Source organism: Cydia pomonella, chromosome 2 (assembly GCF_033807575.1).
Source record: "Cydia pomonella isolate Wapato2018A chromosome 2, ilCydPomo1, whole genome shotgun sequence".
Classification (NCBI taxonomy): Eukaryota; Metazoa; Arthropoda; class Insecta; order Lepidoptera; family Tortricidae; genus Cydia; species Cydia pomonella.
Window position 1 is genome coordinate 19630900 of NC_084704.1, and position 24450 is coordinate 19655349.

General features: G+C 39.5%; 2 protein-coding genes across 16 annotated transcripts in view; one reads left to right on the forward strand and one right to left on the reverse strand.

Annotated features, from left to right (window-relative positions):
- Positions 1-24450, reverse strand: part of LOC133534604 (CUGBP Elav-like family member 1) — a 506026-nt gene that overhangs the window by 37125 nt on the left and 444451 nt on the right. For 14 of the 15 annotated variants that reach the window (XM_061873792.1, XM_061873798.1, XM_061873787.1 and 11 more), the window contains 3 exons: positions 5522-5700; positions 3554-3818; positions 1563-1796 (listed from right to left, as the gene is read on the reverse strand). In XM_061873792.1, the coding sequence (XP_061729776.1) occupies positions 1563-1796; positions 3554-3818; positions 5522-5700 (678 nt within the window). The remainder of the gene's footprint in view (positions 1-1562; positions 1797-3553; positions 3819-5521; positions 5701-24450) is intronic. The other variant, XM_061873796.1, reaches the window with a different exon arrangement.
- On the forward strand, positions 10865-15261 carry LOC133515610 (uncharacterized protein K02A2.6-like). Its single transcript, XM_061848181.1, has one exon. The coding sequence runs from the start codon at positions 11092-11094 to the stop codon at positions 15259-15261; it is 4170 nt and encodes a 1389-aa protein (XP_061704165.1). The 5' UTR covers positions 10865-11091.

A 24450-nucleotide genomic window follows, 5' to 3' on the forward strand; every position in this document is an offset into this window, starting at 1 on the left:
AAATTTGTTCCTAATTATATTGTTGATGGATATGATCAGGTTTTGCACGGACATATTGTGTCTGTCTATAATTTGTTGCCAGTCTACGCTCTCTATGGCTGCGCCAAAATCGGCATAGTTACGAGGCGAGTAAACGCGAGCGCGTCGCGTGCGAGGCGGAGGCGCGCGGCGCGGACGCACCAGCGCGGCGCGCACGGCGAGGTGGTCACTAAGATTGGTTGTTACGGGAGTTGCACGCAGTGCGTCGCGCTCCCCGTTCCAGTACATGTGATCCAGACTGGTTGCAGTCGTTGTCGTGATCCTTGTGGGAAAACTTACAATGTTTTCATAGTCATGGGCCCGAAGGAGGTCATGTAACCTTTTATAGACCGGTTTTGAATAATCTAAGTCGTCTATGTTGGTGTCCCCTATAATAACACAATCTCTCTCGACATTAGACAATTTTTCGAGCAGACGTTCTAGGTACCATAGGAATTCGTTGTTAGCTATTTGACAGTTAGATCTATACAAACAAACAATAGTTACATTAAATTCTAAAAGATCTATAGCCGAGATTTCGCAATAGCGATCCGCGGACAAAGAAGTCAATTCTAAGTTCTCTGTAGCTATTATTTGGTCACGCACATATAAACATGATCCGCCGTGTTCATTCTCCGCCCTGCAGTAGCTAGATATCCGTTTGAAGCCATCTATGTTAACGCATTGCAACTTAGCTTCGGTTAGCCAGTGCTCGGTTAAACCCAGTACATCACAAGCCATCTCATTTTGCAGTTACTGTGTCGAACATTTAAAGGGCCATATGTACTGTAAAACGTTGTACGACACATGTGCGAATAAGAAATTCGCAACTCGTGTCGATTTAAAACACTCCCTTCGGTCGTGTTTTAATTTATCGCCACTCGTTTGGAATTTCCTAGTTTTCGCACGTGTATCGTAATGTACTATTATCATCTTTATATTTGTGGTGTATAGTATATAACTGTGTTTTATTGTTTTCATAAGTAACTGGATTTGTGTTTCATTTTTTATCTCGTTAATCCCTGCACTAACTACAAGTTTCTGTGTGACCTAATGGTTAACTGGTAGAGAATGCCTTAAGGCATTAAGTCCGTCATTTGTACAATTTTATGTCTTGCAATAAAGTATACATAAATAAATAAAACCCTTTCATTTAATACCACATACGATAGGTTTCTGAACATTTTTTTTTTCATACCAAAAAACATGACGTCTCCTCTCCATTTTATTTTGGTTCTACGGGTCAAATTGATTCAAATCGCCTAAAGATCAACCGAACCGATTTTCATCTTTTTTTGGCGTTTTTAGAGTACCGCTAGCACAAAATACATAAATACAAATTCTATTATAATACTGTATTAAGGTAGGCAATCAAAACTGCCGACCGGCGAGGACCCTATGCTTGTACTCCTTACGCCTCAGTATTAAGAGTTAGACATAAAGTGGGTAGGTATTTTACTAATGCGAGACTACAGGATTTTGTAAGTATAAAATACAATAACGGATTATGACAGTAATTAAATAAGGTAAAATAGCAGACTCACATAATTGTGGCGCTGCCGGCTGTGGCGCGGCAGCGGGGGCTATGGGCGCCGCCTGCGTCACCACGGGCTGCGTCATGGCCGCCAGCGCCGCTAGGTTCTGCACCGACACCGGCGCGAGCAGCCCGCCCAGCTGGTCGGCTGCCCCGCCGCCCATGGACGTCACTCCGCCCACCCCGCTCACTGTCCCGCCGCTCAAGCCTGCGCCATTGAAAGCGATATCCTGATAGTTAACACCTAAATGGAGAAACAAAAACAAATTAAAAGGGAGGGTCCAAATAAAATATGGGAGTGGGAAAGGTGTAGAGCAAACGTAAATTAATAAACAAAAAAAACTTAAGTTTTACTTATGTACATTTTTATTTAGGTATTTTATTTTGAACGTTGCCATTTTAAGTTACCTGTTCATGTGTAAACATTAGGTATCGCTAGTGGAGTTGAGGTGAATGATTCGACACTCAGTTACATAGAGTAGGTACCTAACTAATAATTGCAGAAACGGTAGTGATGAATGATTGAATGTGTTCTAAGTGCACGATATTTAAGCTAAACACCTTGAAGAAACTTTTGTTGGCTGTTGAATTTGCTATCGGTACGAAAAACAGACACTAATTTCAAAATCACGCTGTAATGACGGCTTGTAGATGTCATTTTGTACGTGACCTCAACTCTGGTACCTATACTTGAGTATAGTTACGCTTTCTTTGTTTGAGTAGTCGTACATTTATTGTCAGAGTCAATTAACCGAAAAAATATTCAGTTCAGGTACATTAAATGAAACTTATATAATAAACAACAATGATTAAGGCTCATTTGAAAGTGTCATGCCCCCAAATTGAGTCATCTGCGGTAACTGAGTCACTGATATACTCAACTTTGTTATGTGAGTTAACCATAAATACCATAATGCACAAAAATGCCTAGGTTTCATAACGGCTTGGAACTAAACTACATAATTATGAATGCTAGAATTGATTTGTTAGTAGTATCTGACATCGTTTTTAGGGTTCCGTACCAAAAAGGTATAACAGGAACCCTTATGGTGCGACTCTATCCGTCCGTCCGTCTGTCTGTCTGTCACATCGCTAAATATCTCGAGAAACACTTAAGCTATCGATTTAAAATTTGGAATAGTTTTGAACAATGCTAACTCAGATTGAAAATATTATTTTATTTTTAATAACTCTGGAAAATGCCCATATTGGGCATTTTCCGAACGAACGAAGAGGGGGTAAAATTTCAAAGTCTAGTTACTAGGTCAAGTGGGATATCATTTGAAAGACCTCAAATTGATCATTCCAAAACATATTTTTACTGTTTTCGTAGTGGAAAAAAGAATTATGAATGAAAATGTGAAAAAAATACCCCCCCCCCCCCTTATCTCCGTCTTATACCTCCCCCCCCTATACCTCAATGAAGAAAAATTATGAAATTTTTACATAATATTTACATTACTATAAATGTTACGGAAAAAAAATATAATCAGACCTCTGTCTTGATAACTTTTTTTTAATTAACAAAAAGCATTTCCGAATTCAGTTAACATAACAACCAACTTTACGTGTGTTTGTTACACTGGAAATGAGATAACATTAAAGACACCTTTCCTCAAATAAAAGAACAATTTTTGAAATCAGTTCACTTGATCCTCAAAAAACCAACATACGCGCATCGCACAAATTAGTTTTATTTGCCGATAGATGGCGCTGTATACAATTATACTTAGTATAGGTACTTTTGATCAAGTCTTTCGCCTTTATATTTACACTAGATAATTCAAAGTTTGTACGGAACCCTCGGTGCGCGAGTAAAACGAACTCTCACTTGGCCGGTTTTTTTTAAGCCTAGGATAGAATAAAATGTCTTACACGTTTTACCCTAACCTAACCTTATGAGTTCCAATTATTTGTTATTATTTTAAACCATTATTTTTTTAACGTAAATGACGTTGCTGTATGCCACACCAACAATTTTTTATCTGGCCAGCAACTAACCTTGCAGCAGCGTGGACCCTTGCCCCTGCAGCAGCTGCTGCTGCAGCCCCACCGCCTGCAACTGCTGCAGCAGCTGCAGCTGTGTGGCGGGCGAGAGCGCCGCCTCCGACGCGAGGTACGCCGTCGGCGTCACTGGCGTCGTGAGCCCCCACAGGCTAGCTTGCATGGCCTGCAGTTTCTTTTGTTCTTTCTCCTTTTGCGTGTCGGCGAATTTCACAACCAGCGGGGCTGAACAACCCTCCATAGTCTGACTGTGGTGCAGTGTCTGGAAATTGGGAAATGTATCGGTACTTAGGTTAGGTTAAGTAGTGTAAGAGAAAGTACGGGGAAATAGGTGCTCTAATCCAAAGAGCATATAATCACTACGTTTTACTCTAATCTTCCAATATTTAACAAATAGAATCTATTCTGACAAACGCTAGTTTGGTTAGCTGCCTAACAAGAATATAGCTAATTAAATATATGTTGAAAAAAAAAGAACATTTTTTTCCTAATTGGACAAAATGTAATTTCCATTACTCTTACCTATGCGCTTTCTAAGTGAAACAAGGAGAAATGATAATTTAGGTCGCAACTGGGATAATTATTGGTAACGTCCTTAATCCTTTTTTCCCTTGTTCCTAATTACCCGAAGTTCTTGATACTAATATTAATATAAAATGGCCGTCACATCGCCTATTAAATACTTACTTTGGTTTCGTAGGTTTTATATCCCATGGGAAAATGCTTGTATGCACATGCTAAAAATTAAAACGGAAATTATAAATACCTTGTCTGACTAAGCCGACTACTGCGTACGCACATGAAGGGTATTTGACGCGTACTTACAATTGACATGTTCGAGACATTGTAGTACGGGAACGGGAATCTGCGTTCTTATTTTCTCCGCATTCCCATGCTTCCAGTAAAGTTTTGATCCAATTTTATTTTTTAATTACTCTCTATAGGCGCCCGATGGACATTATTTATTTAAAAGCGAGGTGCAATATACTCATTAATTAAATTATAACAACTTACCTACGTGTACACTCAGACATTAGATATCAACACAAATAGATATTATTATGTGGTCAATCCCAAGGCAATTGTAATTCCCAAGGCACCGGAAAGCATTTCTAATTGGGACCATTAATGGACCGAGTTATTAGAACGATCCAATCCGCTTAAAACTTCAGCGCTGCTAACTAATCAAGAATTCGTAACAATTTAAAAACCTCAAGCATTTAACAGAACTTCGAGCTTTCAAAGTTTCTTATTCAATTGAAAGTGATCCAACTTAAAGAAGTCTTTGTGCGAAATCTCTATTGATTTTAACACGAACGATTAGATTTTATTAGTTCAAATTCTATTGGAAGTTTCTTTTGGACCAGCTTGAGTTAAGAAAGAATTAATGATTCAATGCTCGTACGTTGTTCCTTTTAATTTTACACAAAATCCTCGTACATACAAGTATCGATTTCCGAATGTAAAAGAGGTACTAAGTAGTTATTACCTACGAGTTTGTTGAAAAGATTGATTAGTGCTCGGACATGTTTGATCGTAACTAGGTGTTTGTACATTACATAGGTGGTTGTTGTAGGTGAGTAGTCATTATATTGTTACAATGAATACTCACCTACTCGAACGAAATAAGTACATGAGTGGTGTATCGAGTTTTTTTTTCCGAATTTATTATCCCAACAAAAATATTTTCATGTATAATTTTTAAGAAAAAAAAACCGACTTCAATGTCCATTGTCCCATCATTTGGTTGTTTTTTATGTTTCTTTATATATTATATAACAATCAGAAATGTTTTGCTACCGGATTTTATTGTAGATAAATCAGACTTTTTAACATTTTCAGTTCAGCATATCCCTGCCAAAGAGATATTTAAAACACAATAGGTTCAAATCTAAGCGTGGAAGAGAGGAAGAAGAATAGCTGACTTTAGCAGCCTTAGTGCTGTTTATCTAGTAGCTTACGTACCTTTATGGCAGCGATGGCCGCCTGCTTAGAGACGAACGTAACGAACGCACAACCCTTGCTCTGGCCCTGCGCGTCCCGCAGCACTGTGCACTCCTCGATGGCGCCGTGCCCTGCGAACAGCGCTCGCACGTCGTTCTCCGACAGCTTCTTATTGAGCATCCCCACGAACAGCTTGCGTTCTGTTGGCAAACATATCATACACTTAAATTGAGGACGATTATACATTAATTATTGGTAATATATGTAGTTATTACACTTAACATGATTTCGGTATATCTAATAAGGTAAAGCGATGGATGCCCAGACTTTACTTTCCGTTTTTCTTATGACCGAACTTTTTGTAATCGTGTAACTGTTTGTCAATGTCCCTAGTTTGGAACTTTAAATGTAGTTAAGTTAGTCTATTCTGTAGTTATTCCGCCAATGACTCTGATATGATTCCAATATCGGTTTGATTTGATGTCAGAGTGCACGTTCGAATTGGCCTGTAAAAATTAATCCAGTTATTGTTGAATAAAATCATTAGTCGAACCACCGGGACACGTGATTTTTTTAGTTATGGAAAACAATATAGTATAGGGGCATTACTCTTAAAAAAAAAAACAACGGGTTGCACTCCGGGAGTGCCGGCAGAAGTGAAAACTTGAATATTAACGTTGTGCATTTTTGACATTTTGGAATGGTTAGGGAATAATTTTGCACGAATTGCTTTAATTATCAGTATAAAAGTATTATTATGTATGTGGTAAAATACAATATTTATTTATTGCGCTATCGTACAGAAACATGACAATTTATATTACAATAAAAATTTAACACTTCTGAACTATTACAATTATTTAACATAAAAAAGTTTATCACTCAGAAAAATCAACTTCCGTCCATAACATAGAAAAAAGATAAGCAAAGAAGCCGGGCAAAAATAAGAGCATGGTAAAAGGTATCTTATTCACAACACGCTATTACTTTTGGTCTATGAGTGAATGAGACAACAATTCGCAATTACTTTCGTTTTTTTCAGGCTTATCACTAAAATGAACTGAGGAAATTGTCAAATGGATGTAATTGGATGTAATATAATCCAGCCAAATTAAATATATAATTGTTATTTCAGAGTAGGTGTCAATACGTAACAACTTTACATATTAGTTGAAATATTTCGCAGGATTTCAGCGGGCATCGTGCCGATTTTTAATTATATTGTTAATATTCCTGAAAGATTGTTGAAAAATGTGCTGAGTTTTTATTTGTAATGGTTCGAAGTTCCTTGTGTAATAATGACTTGTGTGATCAAGGGCTGTAAATCACATACGGGAAGAAAAGAAAATACGCAAGAACCTTTCATCGGTGAGTTTCATTCAATTTTAATGATGTTAATTTATATGATAGGTCCTATACATAGAAATCACCTAACCTTAACATAAAAATCAATATTAGTAGTTTACTTAATTATCACCGTATTCAATTCTGGATAGATTTTTTCATGTATTTTCGAAATTTTCTGCGAACTATGAAAGGTTATGTTTTTTCGCATAGTAATGTTGTATTTTTATCGATATTCATAGCTTTATTTAGTATAATGCTATAAAAGACATGAATGATCTTTGATGACCTTTACTTAGTTATTTACCCTCTTGGTTCTGTATCTGGCAAAACCAACTTTCAATTTTTTTAGGTTTCAAAAGGATGAGGAATTAAAAAATAAATGTATTTAGCGTGTAATTGGTCAGGCGAAGCATTTTTTCTTGACCGCATTGATCCATAATTTCAACGACTACGTCACGTGTCCGTCTTACGAATTTTCAATCTGTCGAATCTGTCGGTCACGTGACCTGTCGCGAGTTTAAAAATTTTTTCCCCATCCCAAAAAGTGGACAGCGCCGCTAAAGAAGTTTTCACTGCCAGACGCGGCGGGAGACTTTGTTATACTCGTATAGGTAAGGTATAGTGATAAGTTATACATCAACTAGAATGAACAGAAAGATTTGCGGACAAACACTAGATATTTTTTATTTAACAAACCAAAAAATGAAACGAAAGTCATAAGCCAGGAGAGGTATATTTGTTACCAGAAGGCAAGTATCTCCGTGGATGTTTAAAACTTTGCCCCTCGTTGCTGATGTTGCACTGGGAATCCGCTCGAGGTTAGAAAGTTTGTATTTGTTTCTTGTTTACGTTTATATGTTGTTTCAACCTAATTCAACGCCACGGGTTGAAATAATATCCTACAAACGGATATTTTTTTTTTAGAGATCGCTCTGTAGCGATAAGGCCGCCTGTTGTTTACCTCTATCTTCATGTATGCGTGTGTTCATGTATGTGTTTCATGTTTCCGTGTACATTTTTTTTCAGAGGTTGTGCAATAAAGAGGATTTGTATTGTATTGTATTTATCCAGAATCGTTGTCAAGGCGATAAGCACGTGAACTCTTTTGAAATATGTATCAAGAAAGCTTCCCAGTAGCATGTATCATTTATGCAACGACGCCGCGGACACAATACTGAGTGCAGAGTGCATTGTAGATTCGAGGCATCGATGTCAGAAATACTTGCATTACCCTGAAATATGTACTCCTCGATCCGAAACGCGAGGTTAAGTGCGAATTCACGATTCTTTTGCATTATATAACGTATCCTCCAATCCTCACGGTTCCTTAGCTTTTAAACCATCAAATATACAACATTAAGAATGTAGGTCATTGAAACGCAAACGTTAAAAAAACAAACGGTGAGAAATATTCCGGGCGTCAATACATACGGCTCGAGTACACAATGCAGTGAGTTTTACGCGTAAAATTCAACATTCGGCGCTTTCAACCCCCGCGGGGGAAGTCCTGGCCAAATTGAAAAGGTACGAAGCGAAGGCCCGCCTGTTACAAATATTTCATGCCCGCAAAATCAGCACGCTCGTGGAGATTAGCATGAAAATGGCGCGAGAAAACGAGCCGTGTGGAGTGAAAAACTCACCAGGCGTTAGCAACAGAGCCACGTAATTCCGACTCTCTGCTTCGCACATTAGATGTGTGTTTAAATTTGTGATCAACACGCGTGAACATTTCCCGTGTGAGTATGAATATTATGGAATCAATTTGCGAACTACCTATTTAATAACACGTGATTAAATTCAGTCCCTTTGTTACCGAATCATCGTAACGTAAAACGTTTGTTTACCAGCGTGCAGGGGTTGTTTTTCAATAGTCTCCGAAAACAAAAAAGGTATTAATAAGTTTGTAAGTAGCTGTTGCTGGAACGTGTATGAATGTAACATACTTGCTACCCTGTAAAATTATGGAATACCGTGGGAACAGTGTTAATCCTTATATGAGTACTGTAGTACACTACATAGTGTAAACGGTAATAACAACATAATGTTACGGCAATGTTTGTAATCATCACACAATGGAAATAGGTATTTCTTCTGTCACGTGAAGCCCGGAGTCACGATGGTAAATTACAGTCAGCCATTAAAAAGGCAGTAAAGAGCGTCAACTACTAATTAGAATATTCAATGTGAATCCCCACTTAGTCTGGAAGCGGTGATCAGTTTAAATGCACAGCTAATTGTGTACTTTGCGCAAATACCGCTTTAAAATGCTAAAGGTTTAAGTGGCCCGTCGTCTTCGTAACGGCACCGTTCGTTAACCAATTTACATAACCTGGCAAGTGCTCGGTATCTTGTAGCGACTACAATAATGAATTGCAGTGTAATGAGCGTTGAATGAAATGCGGCCTTGGCGTGCGGCGATTCTCGTGCTCTTTTCAGGATTCGAGGATTTTTCCCGCGGAGTGCCACTTCAGTTTTCGTATTGCGCAAATTAAACAGGAAACCGATTTTGCAGCCTATTTAAATAAGATTTATGTTTAGGTTCATACTCGTTTTACGTGCAATTTTGTTCCTACACGTAACCGAACCGAATATGTTTTTATCTCTAAATACCTGATAATTAAATTATTCCTTACATTAACTTCTGTAGATTTCGTTACATTGATGAAAATGTTCATGACCAAAGGAAACGATACCACAGAGTTCCTGGCTCCTTAGCAAGGTCTCGAGGAGAAATTGATAACTAGTTCTAAGTGCAATAAATATAATAAGGTTCGCTCAGCAATACACACGAGTATAAAATAACATTTTACAGTACATATGGGGCTACTTTATAGCACTAGTGCGAGAAGTAGCATATTACGTTACTGTGTCGAACATTTAAAGGGCCATATGTACTGTAAAACGTTGTACGATACATGTGCGAATAGGTAATTCGCAACTCGTGTCGATTTAAAACACTCCCTTCGGTCGTGTTTTAATTTATCGCCACTCGTTTCGAATTTCATATTTTTCGCACTTGTATCGTAATGTACTATTTTGACAGTAAAGTTCTATAACAGTACATTCCTAAGTTCCTTGTAGTTCCTTGTTCCTTGTTGTTCCTAGGTAGGTTGGATTTCACACTACACTTTTAAGAAATTTCACTACGATTATATGTTTGGAAATTTAATTTCGGCCAAAAGTTATGAATTTGTGCAATACATATTCCTCACGACGTAGAATCAGAAATGTTATAGATAATAAGTATAATTTATTTTCTAATACCAAGGAAATGGTAATTTCTTATATAATCTGGCATTGAATTATTTAAAAACGAGGGTGATAAGCGCAATTCAGACTAGAAGTATTATTGATTATTTATGCTTATTCTCGTTTGAGTGCAAAACATTCCGTCTGAATTGCGTGGCTTTTATCATTGGTTGACAATCAACTATTGTTGAATTCGTATTAAAACAATAATAGGTACCTACATAATAATGTTTGCTACATACAAAACAAATAATATTCGATATGCTGCGGTCTCTTGATCTGGAACAATATACGCGGCGTGACGTCAGATATCAGTATTCAGGCAAGCGACAATAAGTGCCCATCGTCTTTACAAGGTGTCAGTTCGATGCCGTCATACACATCAGACACAGTAAGGACACGTTCGTGACAAATAAAGTGTTATTATTACTTATTATTGAAGGTTCTTCTTCATAGGTGATTGTTCTAAAATGCTTTGAAGTAAGAACATGTAACACGTGACACTGCTATTAATGAGTTTACCCTTATCTGTTTGCCTAACGCTGCTTGCCTATACTACAGTCAATTTTAGCTACATAAAAGATTAGGTACGAGTACGCGCTTGCTGTAGTGAACCAGACTCACATTCCATTTTTATTTAGAGATTTGTTTTTATTAATTTTAATTTCTGAAATGAATTACATCAAACTCGAAAAAAACATAAACCACGATTATAAATACAAAATTACTTACAAACCAGGAGCGCGATTCTGATTTTAAACAACAAGAAATTTGTGATATATGTGGGTATACCTATAAAACAGACACACCAATATTAAGGGTATATTTGTTTCGTTGTCGTCAATTAAAGCTGTTATGGAAAGGACGCTGTTTAATTTATCTGAATACCTAAGTCTCGATTATTCAGTGGCGACGAATACGATCGGACTACAGTGCGTGTTATCGTGTTGTGTTGTGATTTTGGTAGCTGTAGGCAACAAAAATAAAGGCGGACAATGTCGATCGGCAAAATGCCCGAGTTTAAACCCGCGACCGACAACTGGCGGTTGTACGTAGATAGATTAGAACAGTATTTTGTAGTAAACAAAGTGGATAAAGAATTACATGTTCCTACGTTAATAACTGTTATGGGTGCGGAGTGCTATGAACTGTTGGTTAACTTGTGTACACCGGACAAACCGATTACAAAGACATTTACGGAGGTGGCGGCCATTTTAGAGCGCCATTTACAGCCAAAACATAGTGAACTCGCAGAACGGTACAAATTTAGGCAAAGGAAGCAATCGAGCAGTGAAAGTGTTGCGGAGTACGTGGCGGTACTTAAAAAAATGTCAATAACGTGTGAATTCGGGACTTGGTTGGAGGAGAGTTTACGCGATCAGCTGGTGTGTGGAATGCACAGTGAAACAATACGTCAGCGACTTTTTACGGAGGAAGGATTAGATTTTGGAAAGGCATACAAACTGGCGGTCAGCATGGAGGCGGCAGAGAGGGATGCAGCGGTCGTGGAAGGACGCGAGAAAGCATCGAGTGGGGCCGTGGCCGACTGCCAGGCCATGACAGGGTTCGCGTCGCGTCAGGCAAGAGGGCCGAGGGCGAGCGACTTCAGGTCCAGCGGGCCGGCAGCGGCAGGACTGCGATCATCCCGGGTGGTCAGTACCAGCGGCGGCCGCGGAGGCCACGCCGGTACCCGTGGCACCGGGGGAGCGGCAGCACCGGCGCTAGGCCGAGGGGCCAACCAGTGCACGGTATGCGGTGCGGGGCATGAGGCCTCGACGTGTCGTTTTGCACGTTACGTGTGCAAAGTCTGCAATCGACAAGGTCATCTCCGACGGATGTGTCCATATCTGGTGGACCAGCACTGCGTAGAGGTGGAACAGCATTGCGTGGAGTCGATGACAGCAAGCTGCGGCACGGAGCATTGCGGTCTCGGATTTGTGGGTCAAGGAACGGACTCAGATATCGACAGTGACGTTAGTTTGGAGGTAATTGCAGACTTAAATCAGATTTCTATAGCAGATTGTAAACCAATTTATATTCCAATTAATGTTCAAGGAAAACTACTGGAAATGGAGTGCGACACTGGCAGCGCATTGTCTTGCATAAGTTATAGGCAATACCAACAGCTATTTAGTAATTTAAATTTACAAAAGTGTAATTTGAAATTAAGTTATTATTCACGTATATTAGTAAGCCCTGCCGGGATAATCAAACCGCTAGTTAAATATAAAGACAAGAAAAAGTACCTAGATTTATATGTGGTACATGATGGTAAAGGCTTATTACTAGGGCGGCAGTGGTTAGCTGAATTGGGGATACGCATACCAGAAATTAGTTATTGTGATGTGAACAATGTGACAGGAAGTCATTTTAATTTGCACGATTTCAGCTCCCGCTACCGTGAAGTGTTCGCGGACGGCCTGGGGCGTTTCACCGGCGGCCGGGTCAGCATCCACCTGCGGCCGGGCGCGCGTCCGGTGTTCCTGCGCGCGCGGCCGCTGGCGTACGCGCTGCGCGAGCCGGTGGAGCGCGCGCTGGAGCAGCTGGTGCGCGACGGCGTGCTCACCCCCGTCGACCGCTCCGACTGGGCCACACCTATTGTACCCGTCGTTAAGAAGGATGGTAGTATACGGATCTGCGCTGACTATAAACTCACGTTAAATAGAGTATTAGAGGTGGACCGTTATCCGCTACCTAGGGTGGAAGACTTATTAGTTCGTTTGCATGGGGGGCAGCGTTTTAGCAAAATTGACCTGTCGCAAGCGTATGCTCAGTTCGAGTTAGATGAATCACGGAAATACACGGTAATAAATACCCATAAGGGTCTATTTAGGTATAATCGGTTAGTATACGGCCTATCGTCTAGCCCGGGCATATTTCAAAGGCGTTTAGAACAACTGTTTTCAGATATGTCACATGTTGGTGTATTTCTTGATGACGTCATTATAACGGGAAAGGATACGAAATCGCATATCGATAACTTGAACAAGGTGTTTGAACGACTGCAGTCGTATGGCTTACGCGTTAGGAAGGATAAATGTGAGTTTTTTGCGGATTCCATAAATTATTTAGGTCACGTGATCAGTCGAGCCGGAGTACATACCTGTCCAGACAAAATTAAGGCTATTATAAAAACACCCGCGCCGCAAAACGTGTCTGAACTTAGAGCCTTTATCGGGTTAATTATGTATTACGGCAAGTTTGTAAGGAACATAAGCACTATTTTAACGCCGCTGTACAACTTATTAAAAGCGGGGGTTAATTTTGTCTGGAGCAACGAGTGTCAGGCGGCGTTCGACTCGGTGAAGAAGGCTATGAGTTCAAGTGAGGTGCTGGTACACTACTCTAGTGACATGCCGGTGGTGCTTACGGCTGATGCGTCATCCGTGGGCGTGGGGTCTGTACTGTCACACCTGACGCCGGGCGGCGAGCGGCCCGTGGCGTACGCTTCGCGCACTCTGACACCGACCGAGCGAGCGTACGCGCAGATAGACAGGGAAGCCCTTGCAATAATTTACGGTATCCGTAAATTTCATCAGTATCTCTACGGCCGGAAGTTTATTCTACGCACGGATCACAAACCTCTGACATATATATTTGGCGACAAAGTAGGTATTCCGGTCATGGCCGCATCGCGACTTCAACGGTGGGCGGTGTTATTATCTGGGTATGACTATACGATTGAGTACGTGCCGTCGGCTAAAAACTGTGCCGACGCGTTGTCACGGCTTCCTCAGGCGAAGGCTGGAGAAGAGGATACCGGGGAGAAGACGTATTTAAATTTCGTGGAAGATTTTTTACCGATAACCAACAGCGACGTCAAATCGGCTACCTTAAAGGACAGAGTTTTGTGTAGAACGCTGTCGTACGTACAATCAGGATGGCCCGTGTCTTGTCCGGATGACGAAATGAAGCCATATTTCGCGCGCCGAAATGAGTTATACGTAGACCGAGGATGTGTAATGTGGGGCTACCGAGTCGCAATACCGTCCAGTTTGCAGGCGACAATCCTTAAACAGCTACACGTTAGTCACATGGGTATAATTAAGACTAAATCTTTAGCTCGCAGTTACGTGTGGTGGCCGAATATTGACGCAGACGTAGAGGCACTATGCCGCGCGTGCCCAACGTGCGCGGCTGAGGCGCCGGCACCACCTCATGCGCCGCCCGCGTCCTGGCCGTACGTAGCGCGTCCTTGGACAAGACTTCATGCGGATTTCTTGTCTTTAAAAGGAAAAACTTTCTTTGTTGTGATAGATTCCAGTACCAAGTGGTTAGAAATTTGTGAAATGTCGCGCACGAATGCATCGGCGGTTATTAAAGAGCTACGCGCTATATTTGCACGTTTTGGGGTTCCCGAACAATTTGTGTCCGACCAAGGACCACCGTTTACCAGTTCGGATTTAAAAGATTTCTTGGTTAAATGCGGTATTCGGCAGTCTTTCTCGCCGGTTTACCATCCGGCTTCGAACGGGGCGGCGGAGGGTGCTGTTAAATTGTGCAAACGCGCCATCAAGAAAGCGTACAGGGAAAACGTTGACATAGATGCGGCTTTGCAAACTTATTTATTAGCGTATAGAAATAGTGTGCACAGCACGACAGGGGAGAGTCCAGCAATGCTCCTACAGCGGCGTCCATTGCGCACCCGGCTGGACCTGCTACGCGGAGAGGCCGCGCTGCAGGAGCGAGTGCAGGTGGCGCAGGCGCGCCAGACGGCGGCCGCGGGAGGAAAGCCGCGTTCGTTCGCCCCGGGTGACGAAGTCTGGGCGCGGGGATATGGTGCGGGGGACAAGTGGGTCAAGGGAACCGTGATAGGGCCAGAGAGCTCGCGCACTTACAGCCTAAGTAGGGATAACGGAGGGTCGATAGTCAGACACATAGATCAAGTTAGGCGCAGATCCCGTATGTCTACCGTGCCTTGTCCAAAAGAAACAGTGGAGGCGGACGAGGGTGAGAGCGATGTCGAGGGCCTAGGTGGCCCGACGGAGGTGGAAAAAGACTCGACAGTAATGGTCGAAAGAGAAATTGTCCCTATGCTTACGAGCACAAGTGACGTCCGGTCAGATTCCGATCTTATTCCGCCACCGCCTCGAGAACCGCTGACACGACCGCCAATGAATCTTAGACCTTTACCGCATCGTAAACTTAAGTTAGAAATCGATTAAATAAAAATGTTCGTAGTTATAAGATATTTACATTGTATACTATGTAGAAATAAGGGTGGAGGTGTGATATATGTGGGTATACCTATAAAACAGACACACCAATATTAAGGGTATATTTGTTTCGTTGTCGTCAATTAAAGCTGTTATGGAAAGGACGCTGTTTAATTTATCTGAATACCTAAGTCTCGATTATTCAAAATTAAAATCAGGATTTGGTTCCTGATGGTATGAAGGTTGTACAGGTTTTCGACAATTCCGACCCTTGCTTGCTACGGGTTAAGGCGTAGCGGCGTAGCGTACCGTAAGAGTCGACTTACTTAAAGGTATTAAGAAAGAAATAACAAGGGCGAATACAATTTTAGCATACGGACGCAGATAGTATGGTGCAACCCGCCATTAACCTGACTAGGCATTATGAGGTCTCTAAATTTCGAAAGTAACTTCTTCCTTCAATCGTGCTTTATACTGTAGAGCTTATTGTAATCCTTATTTTAATCTTTTTGGACCAGAGTACGTCCTTAAACTACGTCCACATGAGAGGTATGGGCATTGTGAATGTCATCTCGCTATGTGTGGTAGGGCACAGCCAGCAGATGTCATTTTAGATCTAGAGCAGAGCCTAACTGGGGAAGTACCTCCACCTTACAGAAAACCGCAGCCAAATAACACTAGACCCTACTCATCGTGTTGTGTTCCTGCCGGTGAGTAAGGTTGCCAGAGCTGAAGGAGGGGAGGGAGGGGTGTTGGGGTCGGCAACGCGCATGTAACTCCTCTGGAGTTGCAGACGTACATAGGTTACGGAGACTGCTTACCATCAGGCGGGCCGTATGCTTGTTTGCCACAGACGTAGCATTAAAAAAAACATCATTAATTACGAGTTACACTAATTGCCAGAGATGATATGGTGCTGCTGGCTCCCTCAATCAGAGCGCTCAGGAAGCTCCTAAAAACATGTAAGCATTATGCGGAGAGACATGGGCTCAAGTATAATACTGCAAAAAGTGAACTACTCATCTTCAGGGCTGGCAACAAGAAACTAGAGGAAGTTCCTAGGGTTGAGCTAAATGGGGCCGCCCTGAGGAGAGTAGAGCGGTTTAAGTACCTGGGTCAATGGCTCACCGAAAGCCTTAATGACGATCCTGATTTGAAACGAGAGCGCAGGGCGTTGACGGTCAGATGCAATATGCTGCTGCGCAGGTGTGCAAAGTGTAGCAATGACATAAAGGTTACACTTTTTAAAGCTTATTGTCAGTCTCTTTATACTTGCAGCCTGTGGACCAGCTTCTCACAGCGATCGTACAATGCCCTGCGTGTGCAATATAATAATGCATTTAGGATACTGATGGGTCTGCCTCGGGACTGCAGTGCGTCGGGGATGTTCGCCGATGCCCGAACGGATAACTTTTACGCTATTATGCGTAAAAGAGCGGCATCCCTATTGCATAGGTTGCAGGGTAGCACCAAAAGTCTCCTAAACGTATTTGTCGTCAGAGTGGACTGCCCACTGATGCCCAACGCATCATCGAAACAGATTATATTAATTAGTTTTAGGTATTTATTGTTTTGTTTATATTGTACACTAACTTAGCTATATAGATAGATAAATAATAATTGTTGTATTTACTAACACTATATGAGTTTTTTGCTCGAAATAAAATGATTTCAATTTCAACTTATTGCCGCAGCGAAGGCGTTAAGCTTGTAAAGCTAGGCTTAGTACTAACTCAGAATGCCACTTATACCTAACAGTAATTACATTCCCAATTTCCATATTTATTACTTCGTAACATGGTGAAATATAATTTTTAAATAAGTCACAGAGAATCTGTGTGAAGTACCCGAACCTCATCCATAACGTGCCTCTGCCAAGTGCGTTTGCTTGTTCGCAGGACAATGTGTCGTTAAACCGAAGTTATGACGCGGGCCGTTTGCGACAGAGACAAGGCAGAGGCGCTTATCTTATGTGCGAGGCTTGGACAAGGACACACCTAAAGGAGTTTAATTAAGGTTACCTGAGCGAGATTACGACTTACGTGTGCGTGAATAGTGATGTCAATTACTGCTTCGTCTAAGATAATCTTTTTATATTATTAGGTACTTAGGTAGTGCCCACTAAGAAAGCATAAGGACAAATACACGTTATAATAACTGGAAAAATACCTGTTATTTTAATCATGTTAAAATACTAGTTTAGGTTTTGATACTATCTACGTACTCTCTTAACTCTATCTATATACATACCTTATTTTACGATAAGTGAATTAGCTTTATAAAATGACGCGAACGTGGCGAGGCTTTGACAAAGCCATAAACACATCCTAACCCACGCGGCCGCAGCAGGTGCGAAGAGGTTGTGTACACAAGTCGGCACCGTGACATACTAGCATACATTTGTATTGGACCTACGAAAGATATTTGCTCTGCCGGATTTACCCAGCCGCGTACTGACGGATGAATTGTGACTTTACAATGCGATACATGCAATTTTAGGATCATAGAGTCCTTAAGAAATTGAAGGAATTAATATATGAAATTAAATCAAGTCTGGCTTTTATAGCTAATATAAATTACTTCTTTGTGTCATCATTAAAGTTGTTACACCTGTATTACACAATAAAAAGAAAATAAATATAAGCGTAGTCAATTAAATAACGTTAAATTTAAATTTTAAATTAATGACAAACGAATACCATTTCTGTGATAAGGAAAGTTCTTAGATTTGTAACCTCATCAATTGTTAGTCAAACCCAGACTAGAGGACAGTGGGATAATCTCGGACAGCGGTTAATTGCGGATGTTTATAACTTGGGCAATACGGCGCCCCTTACCGCCCGTGACCGCCTTCAGAGAACTGTCTTCGGTACATTTGATTGCTCAGATATACATTGTAATGGGTGGCTGCGAACCTGCTTCAAGCTAGGTGTCGTCAGATATTTTCGCGAGGTTTCATGTAATATAGGTAAATATATTTTTCATCATATTTGCTCGAAAAAAATCTTATTTCATGCAGATGTACTGAAGGACAAAGGCCTATATTGTTCCCACGGGAGTTATGGATTGTGAAAAAAAAAGCTATAACTCCTGTTTTATATTTTTTCACTAATTTAAACGAATGAACAAGGTATAAATAAGTTTTACTTTTAAAATATTAACGTTTATAATTTAGTATTTTTGTTCATGTGTCAAAATATTTAATTTGATCAATTTAATAGCTGTTTGAAATCTTTTTACACAAATATCAATTGCGGCTGAACGTTTAGTTTAGTTTAGTCTAGTTTCTTTATTGGTAAAAAAAAAAAAAAAAAATTTACGTCGGATAGGTCTGTGCCGTCGATGCCTAACCTGTCAAAGAATGTCAATATGGCGGACGAATGTTTGAAATGTCACCGTATTTAAGAATTATGTCACTTAAAATTAAGTTTTTTCTTCGCAAGTGTGTGTGATGTAAAATAAAAAACTTTGTTGGGGGGGGGGGGGGGGGGGTAAGAATAATATTACTCGAGTCTTAATTCTAGTCCGCGGCTGTCGTAAATATAATATAGACTCTCGTACTATACTTCACTTACTTAGTTCACAATATGGACTTGGTTCTTAAATAGCTTTATAAACAACTAGGGGGCACTGTCGCATCTTTATACCCCAAACAACGCTGTTGTCCGTATTTATCCCCTCGGGAAATGGGGAAAAGCGGACCGAATGTGTTTGCGGCGGCATGTTTATGAACAAATGTACTTGTTGATTACTTATAAATAATTAGACAATTACTGATGACAACTAAAGTATATTTAAGATAAAAAAAAATATGAATCACTAATCATGCCTTTGGATTGATTCAATGATATATATTTGCTCGTGTTACAGGAAACACCCGGTATAAGTAGACGAAGAAATTGCACATTGCAGGTATCCGGAATAAGTAAAATGGCAGTAGAAGGCAGTCTACGCCTAATCGAGTTGTTTATGTACTTACTTAGTATGTAATTACCTACTGATTAATACCGCCTTAAAGATTATCGCCGCACAAACCTTAGCGCAATTTCAAGGCGTACGCGCAACAGCGCGTTTACATTCATTCTAACGTCTCTATAACGCTTAAACGCGGTTAATTGCAAACTAGAGCTGACTCGGGAATTAAACAAGGTCCATTACAGTTCTAAGCATGTTTATGAGTTTAAACAATTTCCAGACCACTTTAACCAGCCACGGGCCGAATTATAGCCGTTTAAGTGTATAATATTAACCTATATGGAACTCGTTTACGACTGTTTGTGACTTTAGTTGGGTTTTGTTTGATAATAGTGTTGGTGACGATTCGAGGGATGTTTTTGTATTTAATAGATATGTTTCAGTAACAACAGAATTTATTAAGAGGCTTAAAAATTCTGTCCGCGTTTGATTTGTCTTTATCTGTGGACACTATTTGGCACAAAAACCGTCTACATAAGGTGTTAGTAGACGGGACGGTATTTAGGGAACAAAAATAAGTTATTTTTCTTTTCGCTCATAATTATTTAGTAAAAAATGATGGCACATGAAATATACACCGTGTTTTTATTGAATTCCGTTAACTTCGGGGCAAGAGTAAGTTCGTTTAAGGAAACTAAATGGCAGGGGTAATTTTGTGTTTTTTTTTTATAAAAAGTAATATATGTTGCATATAGCGTTGTTGTAACACGGGCATTACATTTAACTCAACCAAACAATTGAAAACTATGACATATCAATGACATTTCAAACATCGACCGTCCGAGATAGTACTTACGTTTAGTAACAAATGTATTAACTCGTACTAAGCATTAATCAATAATTATGTAAACAGACCCTAAGGCAAAGGTACACGCTCATAGGGACCTTATAAGATTAAAATAAATTATTGATTATCTCAGAAATGGAGTTAATTAGAATACTGGTATCTTTGAGAAAGTTACTTAATTTAAGCTCAGGAATGCACCCTTGAAATTAACGAAAAAAAAAACACGGTGTACATAGCATATTATAAATTTTCTCATGATGAGGTAAAATGGATTTTTCCTTTGCAGTTTTTTTAGCGAAGGCATTATAATGGTTAATGTTCTTTAAACAGAAAGCACAAAGAAATGTAAAATAAATTCACAATTGTCATTACCGTCTTTGAAAAGAAAAAATGGAGTAATGTTCATTAGAAAAGGTTCATTAGCCCCCCTCAGCTGGCTTCAGCTGAAGTTGGTTGGTTGCGCGCAACAGGTCTTAACTTTTTGTGAATGATCATTTTTTGTTTCACCAAAGTTGACTCGCTTTGGGTTCAGCTAAAAGCGGGATTGTGGGATTTGAAGGATGTTAGTGGAAAAGAAAATGTTTTTCACGTCGTATGCATTTTTCATCACTCATAACATTAAACAAAGAAATTTAATTATGTTTTTTTTTTTATAAAATTTAAATAAGTTTTCTCTGTTAGGATGGAATTAGCTCGTGATTCTGAGTAGAAATAACATAAAAATCACAAAAAAACCACAATCACGAAAAGTGGTCATTTATAAGAAATGCTCAATTAAGAGTGTCATCAATTATAATTTATGACTAATGTAAAGATACTAAAAAAACACTTCGTTAACCTTATTTAAACAAATTTCGTAGACGGTGAAATTAAATTCCCAAGCGGGCACTATCAATTTTCCGCCATGACCCGTTAAACGGTTATCTCTGCGATAGTATGCTATCGCCAGCGCCCGTTGAGTTCTAAACAGTTAGGATCCATGCATACAGCGGTGAGGGCAATGATGCAAGAATTACCAAATAAATATTATTAATAAGGGTCAAATAAATGGCAATTTTAAACATACACAGTGATATCAGACATCACTGTAAATACAGTTTACAATATACAATTTTGCAAATTCTGACCGTCTCCTTTAATTAGATGAATACCTATTTACCTACTGTCCACATAAACTTACACAAAATTGGACTAAGGTTGTTGCCAACTTGCAACAATTCAATTCTTGAGTTGTGCTGTGGTGTTTTTTCTGGCAACTTTATAATAATTATGTGGATCTGTCATCGTAAAGACCACTATATGATCACTATACGAATAGCTAGACTTGACTTGCTGGCGACATCGTTAATTTTACTATACCTTTCGCGTCGAATATTGGTCGCTATGACCGTTCATTTTTATATGGAATAAGTGCTATCACGTAAAATACTTTTAGAGATTTAATTAAAGTTTTGCACATTAATTTATCTAGAAATGTAACATTCAACTGATAAAATCACTGAAAAACATATTTTGTCAATTTTTTTTTAATTAAGCCCATTCAAAAGTTACTTGAAGGAACTGTCTGTGGGGTCATCAATAGACGCGAGAGGTAGGTATGATATATCATCGCTTCGCCACAAGCTGACGTAAAAAAAATATACGGCTCTAATCACCCGTACTTCCCAAGATACGACCTACTGTGGCAAATGAATGGAATGGAAACTTGTAGCATTTCGTTCTCCTAACTGAACAAATTTTGTTCGTTTAGTAATACTAATAAGTACATATAACATATCGAGTGTTGTGCTTTAGCGAAGCACTGATAATCTCAGTCAGTTTCAATAGATTCGAGTTTAATTATTGCAATGCAAACGCTGAAAAATCGAGGAAGCGCAGTTTAAAGAGTGTGAAAACCGTAGCGTGGTCGCGCGCTAACAGCGGAGGATGCTAATAGAGCAGGAAGTGTTCCGCGAGACGTTTCATTTCCACTCGGGTCGTCGACGAAATTGAATAAATTTGAATGTGGAACAACGGCGAGGGCGGTTGGTTGGGGCGCTACTGACAGCGATTAATAGTTTCCAGTAAAAATTACGTTAAGGCATTAGGCGTGACTGTGACACAAGGCAGACATTGTGTCGTTTAGCAAATACGTAATCATAACTGTTTCCCAGGGAAAGAAACGTTTATAGAGTTGCATATAAAAACATCTAAATTGACTATAACCTTTTAAAAATTCCAACTCATAGTTTTCTACTGGAGGTATAGCGTATCAAGTTAGCAATCGATTTATCGTCAGAAATTTTTTAAACAAACAGTTGTACCTATGTTTAGTCTAGATTCATAGTCATGACGAGATCATGTACAATTGCTTTTGCCCCTACCAACAGGGCTCGAAAACAAAAAACTATAAAATCGCTACCACAAAAACTCCACACTCTTACTGGGAGTCTCCCAGTCTTGCGGCAAACGTCACATAGATCCCCGTGTAGCCAGGTCGCACCATTTAATTTTGAACTCTATTCGACTGCAATTGGATTCGTGCTCTCTCGCCTTGTTCTGTGCACTTAGAGTAAATTATGGTTATATCGTCTGGCATGTGTAATGGATTGAAGGATTCTGATCATGTTCGAGAGATTTGTGAAGAGTTGATTTCAATGGGATCTTGTTGTTACTTCTTGTAGGAAAATAGTAGGAAATGTTAGGCAAAACTTTGACGTAGGTTTAAACCTCTGTGATATAACTACTTATTCAAGAAAACATCGCAATAAAATAAGCAATAAATAAAGAGTAAGCAAAGAAACTTTTTGTGGAACCCAAACCCTCTTTTCCATAAAATCAGCAGCTGGTTACACAAAAGACTTTTTTCGTAGTAGCAACTTGATAACTATTGAACACACTGTAGTCCCAAAAAAAGAAGTCTAAATTCTTGTGATGGCTATATGTCTAAAATATATCTAGTTACGTAAGCTTCAGTGTATTTTCATATACATTCTTTCAGCCCATATATATTCCTTATCAGGATTGTACGAATCGACGCCAAAATCGTTACCTGTGAAAAGACGCTACATTTCATTTCATTGTCGTCCGTAGGCGCGTAAAGATACCAAACAATAAAAGAACTCTACATTCAGAACCCTATGAGAGGGAGGATTTTAGGGGGTAAACACACCAATGAAAATTATGAAAATGTTCCGTGTGATAAAATAATGTTGACGTTGATACGGAAAGTAAATGTATTTTTATTTAACATGTTTGAATAATATGTTATGGAACGAAACAATATAGAATTTCACAAAATTTGTTGGTAACTCGATAGCATTTGTACATAATTTATAATCTGGTTTATAAGAGTTCCAATATAAGACGGCGGTTTAATTACGAAAGAAAACGTTTCATGTCGCTGTGGAAGCGATTCACACAAACGCGTGAGAAAATTAAACAGTGACATCACAACTTTCCATTTCACTTGTCGCTGCGTCGCTCCCGTTCCGTTCAGTGGGATGACATCTAGCAAGCCATCTAGGTGTATATATGTATACTACCTATGCAAATGTTTTCCTACGCCTTTTTATATTTCGGTGTTTGACCTTTACGTACATTTAACACTAGTGACTCTGTAAGCTGTAGAACTCTAAAACCTTCATGGCTCCGTTATTTTGAAAATTAATTAAATCTGAATCGACGAAAAAACTGCCCACTAAATTTCACAGGAATAGGTTGAAAAATGTGACCTGTAGACGGGAAATCTGGACATCCGATTTTTGTCCAAGCTGAAACAGAGACCTTCGCTTTCGCTCGGTCAAAGTTTAATACGAGTAATTTAATACGAGTTTTCTCCAATATGCTCGGAAATGTTCACCTTATTGCAGCAAATATAGTACGGGAAGTTCTTCGTTATGGTCAAACTCAAATTAAAAAAATTTAAACCATTATTGTCGTGTTTTAGCGGACGGGAAAGTTATTACTGTATTGTTTTTTACTTTTTTTAAACATGTATCGCCTAAGAAAAATGCATACAGCCAATTAATATAGCTGCGGGCCGCGTCTACACGACGAGGTCAGCATCATTTCAAGCTATAGGATAGAGTCGTGTAAGACCGACGTGTATGATCGTGCGAATACTGCTTAAACCTTTTCCAGGCATAGTACGATTTATCGCCCACATACGCGGCATTAGAATTTGAACTTTAGCATTCCGATTTAAGATTCAAATTAGATTATACTTCCTGGAAATGTTACTTGTCTTCGAATGAATTATCAAAACTGGATTAATTGGAATATATTTGGATTTTTTGGAAAAACCTTGTAGATTGGTGCGGCCTGGAAAAGGGTTAATAAAATCAAAGACTATATAACTTTTATATTTTTTTAATGATCTCATGCGTGCAAATACAGCTTATATTGCACAATTATATTGAAAGCGTGAATATGAAATGGTACTGAATGGCAGAATA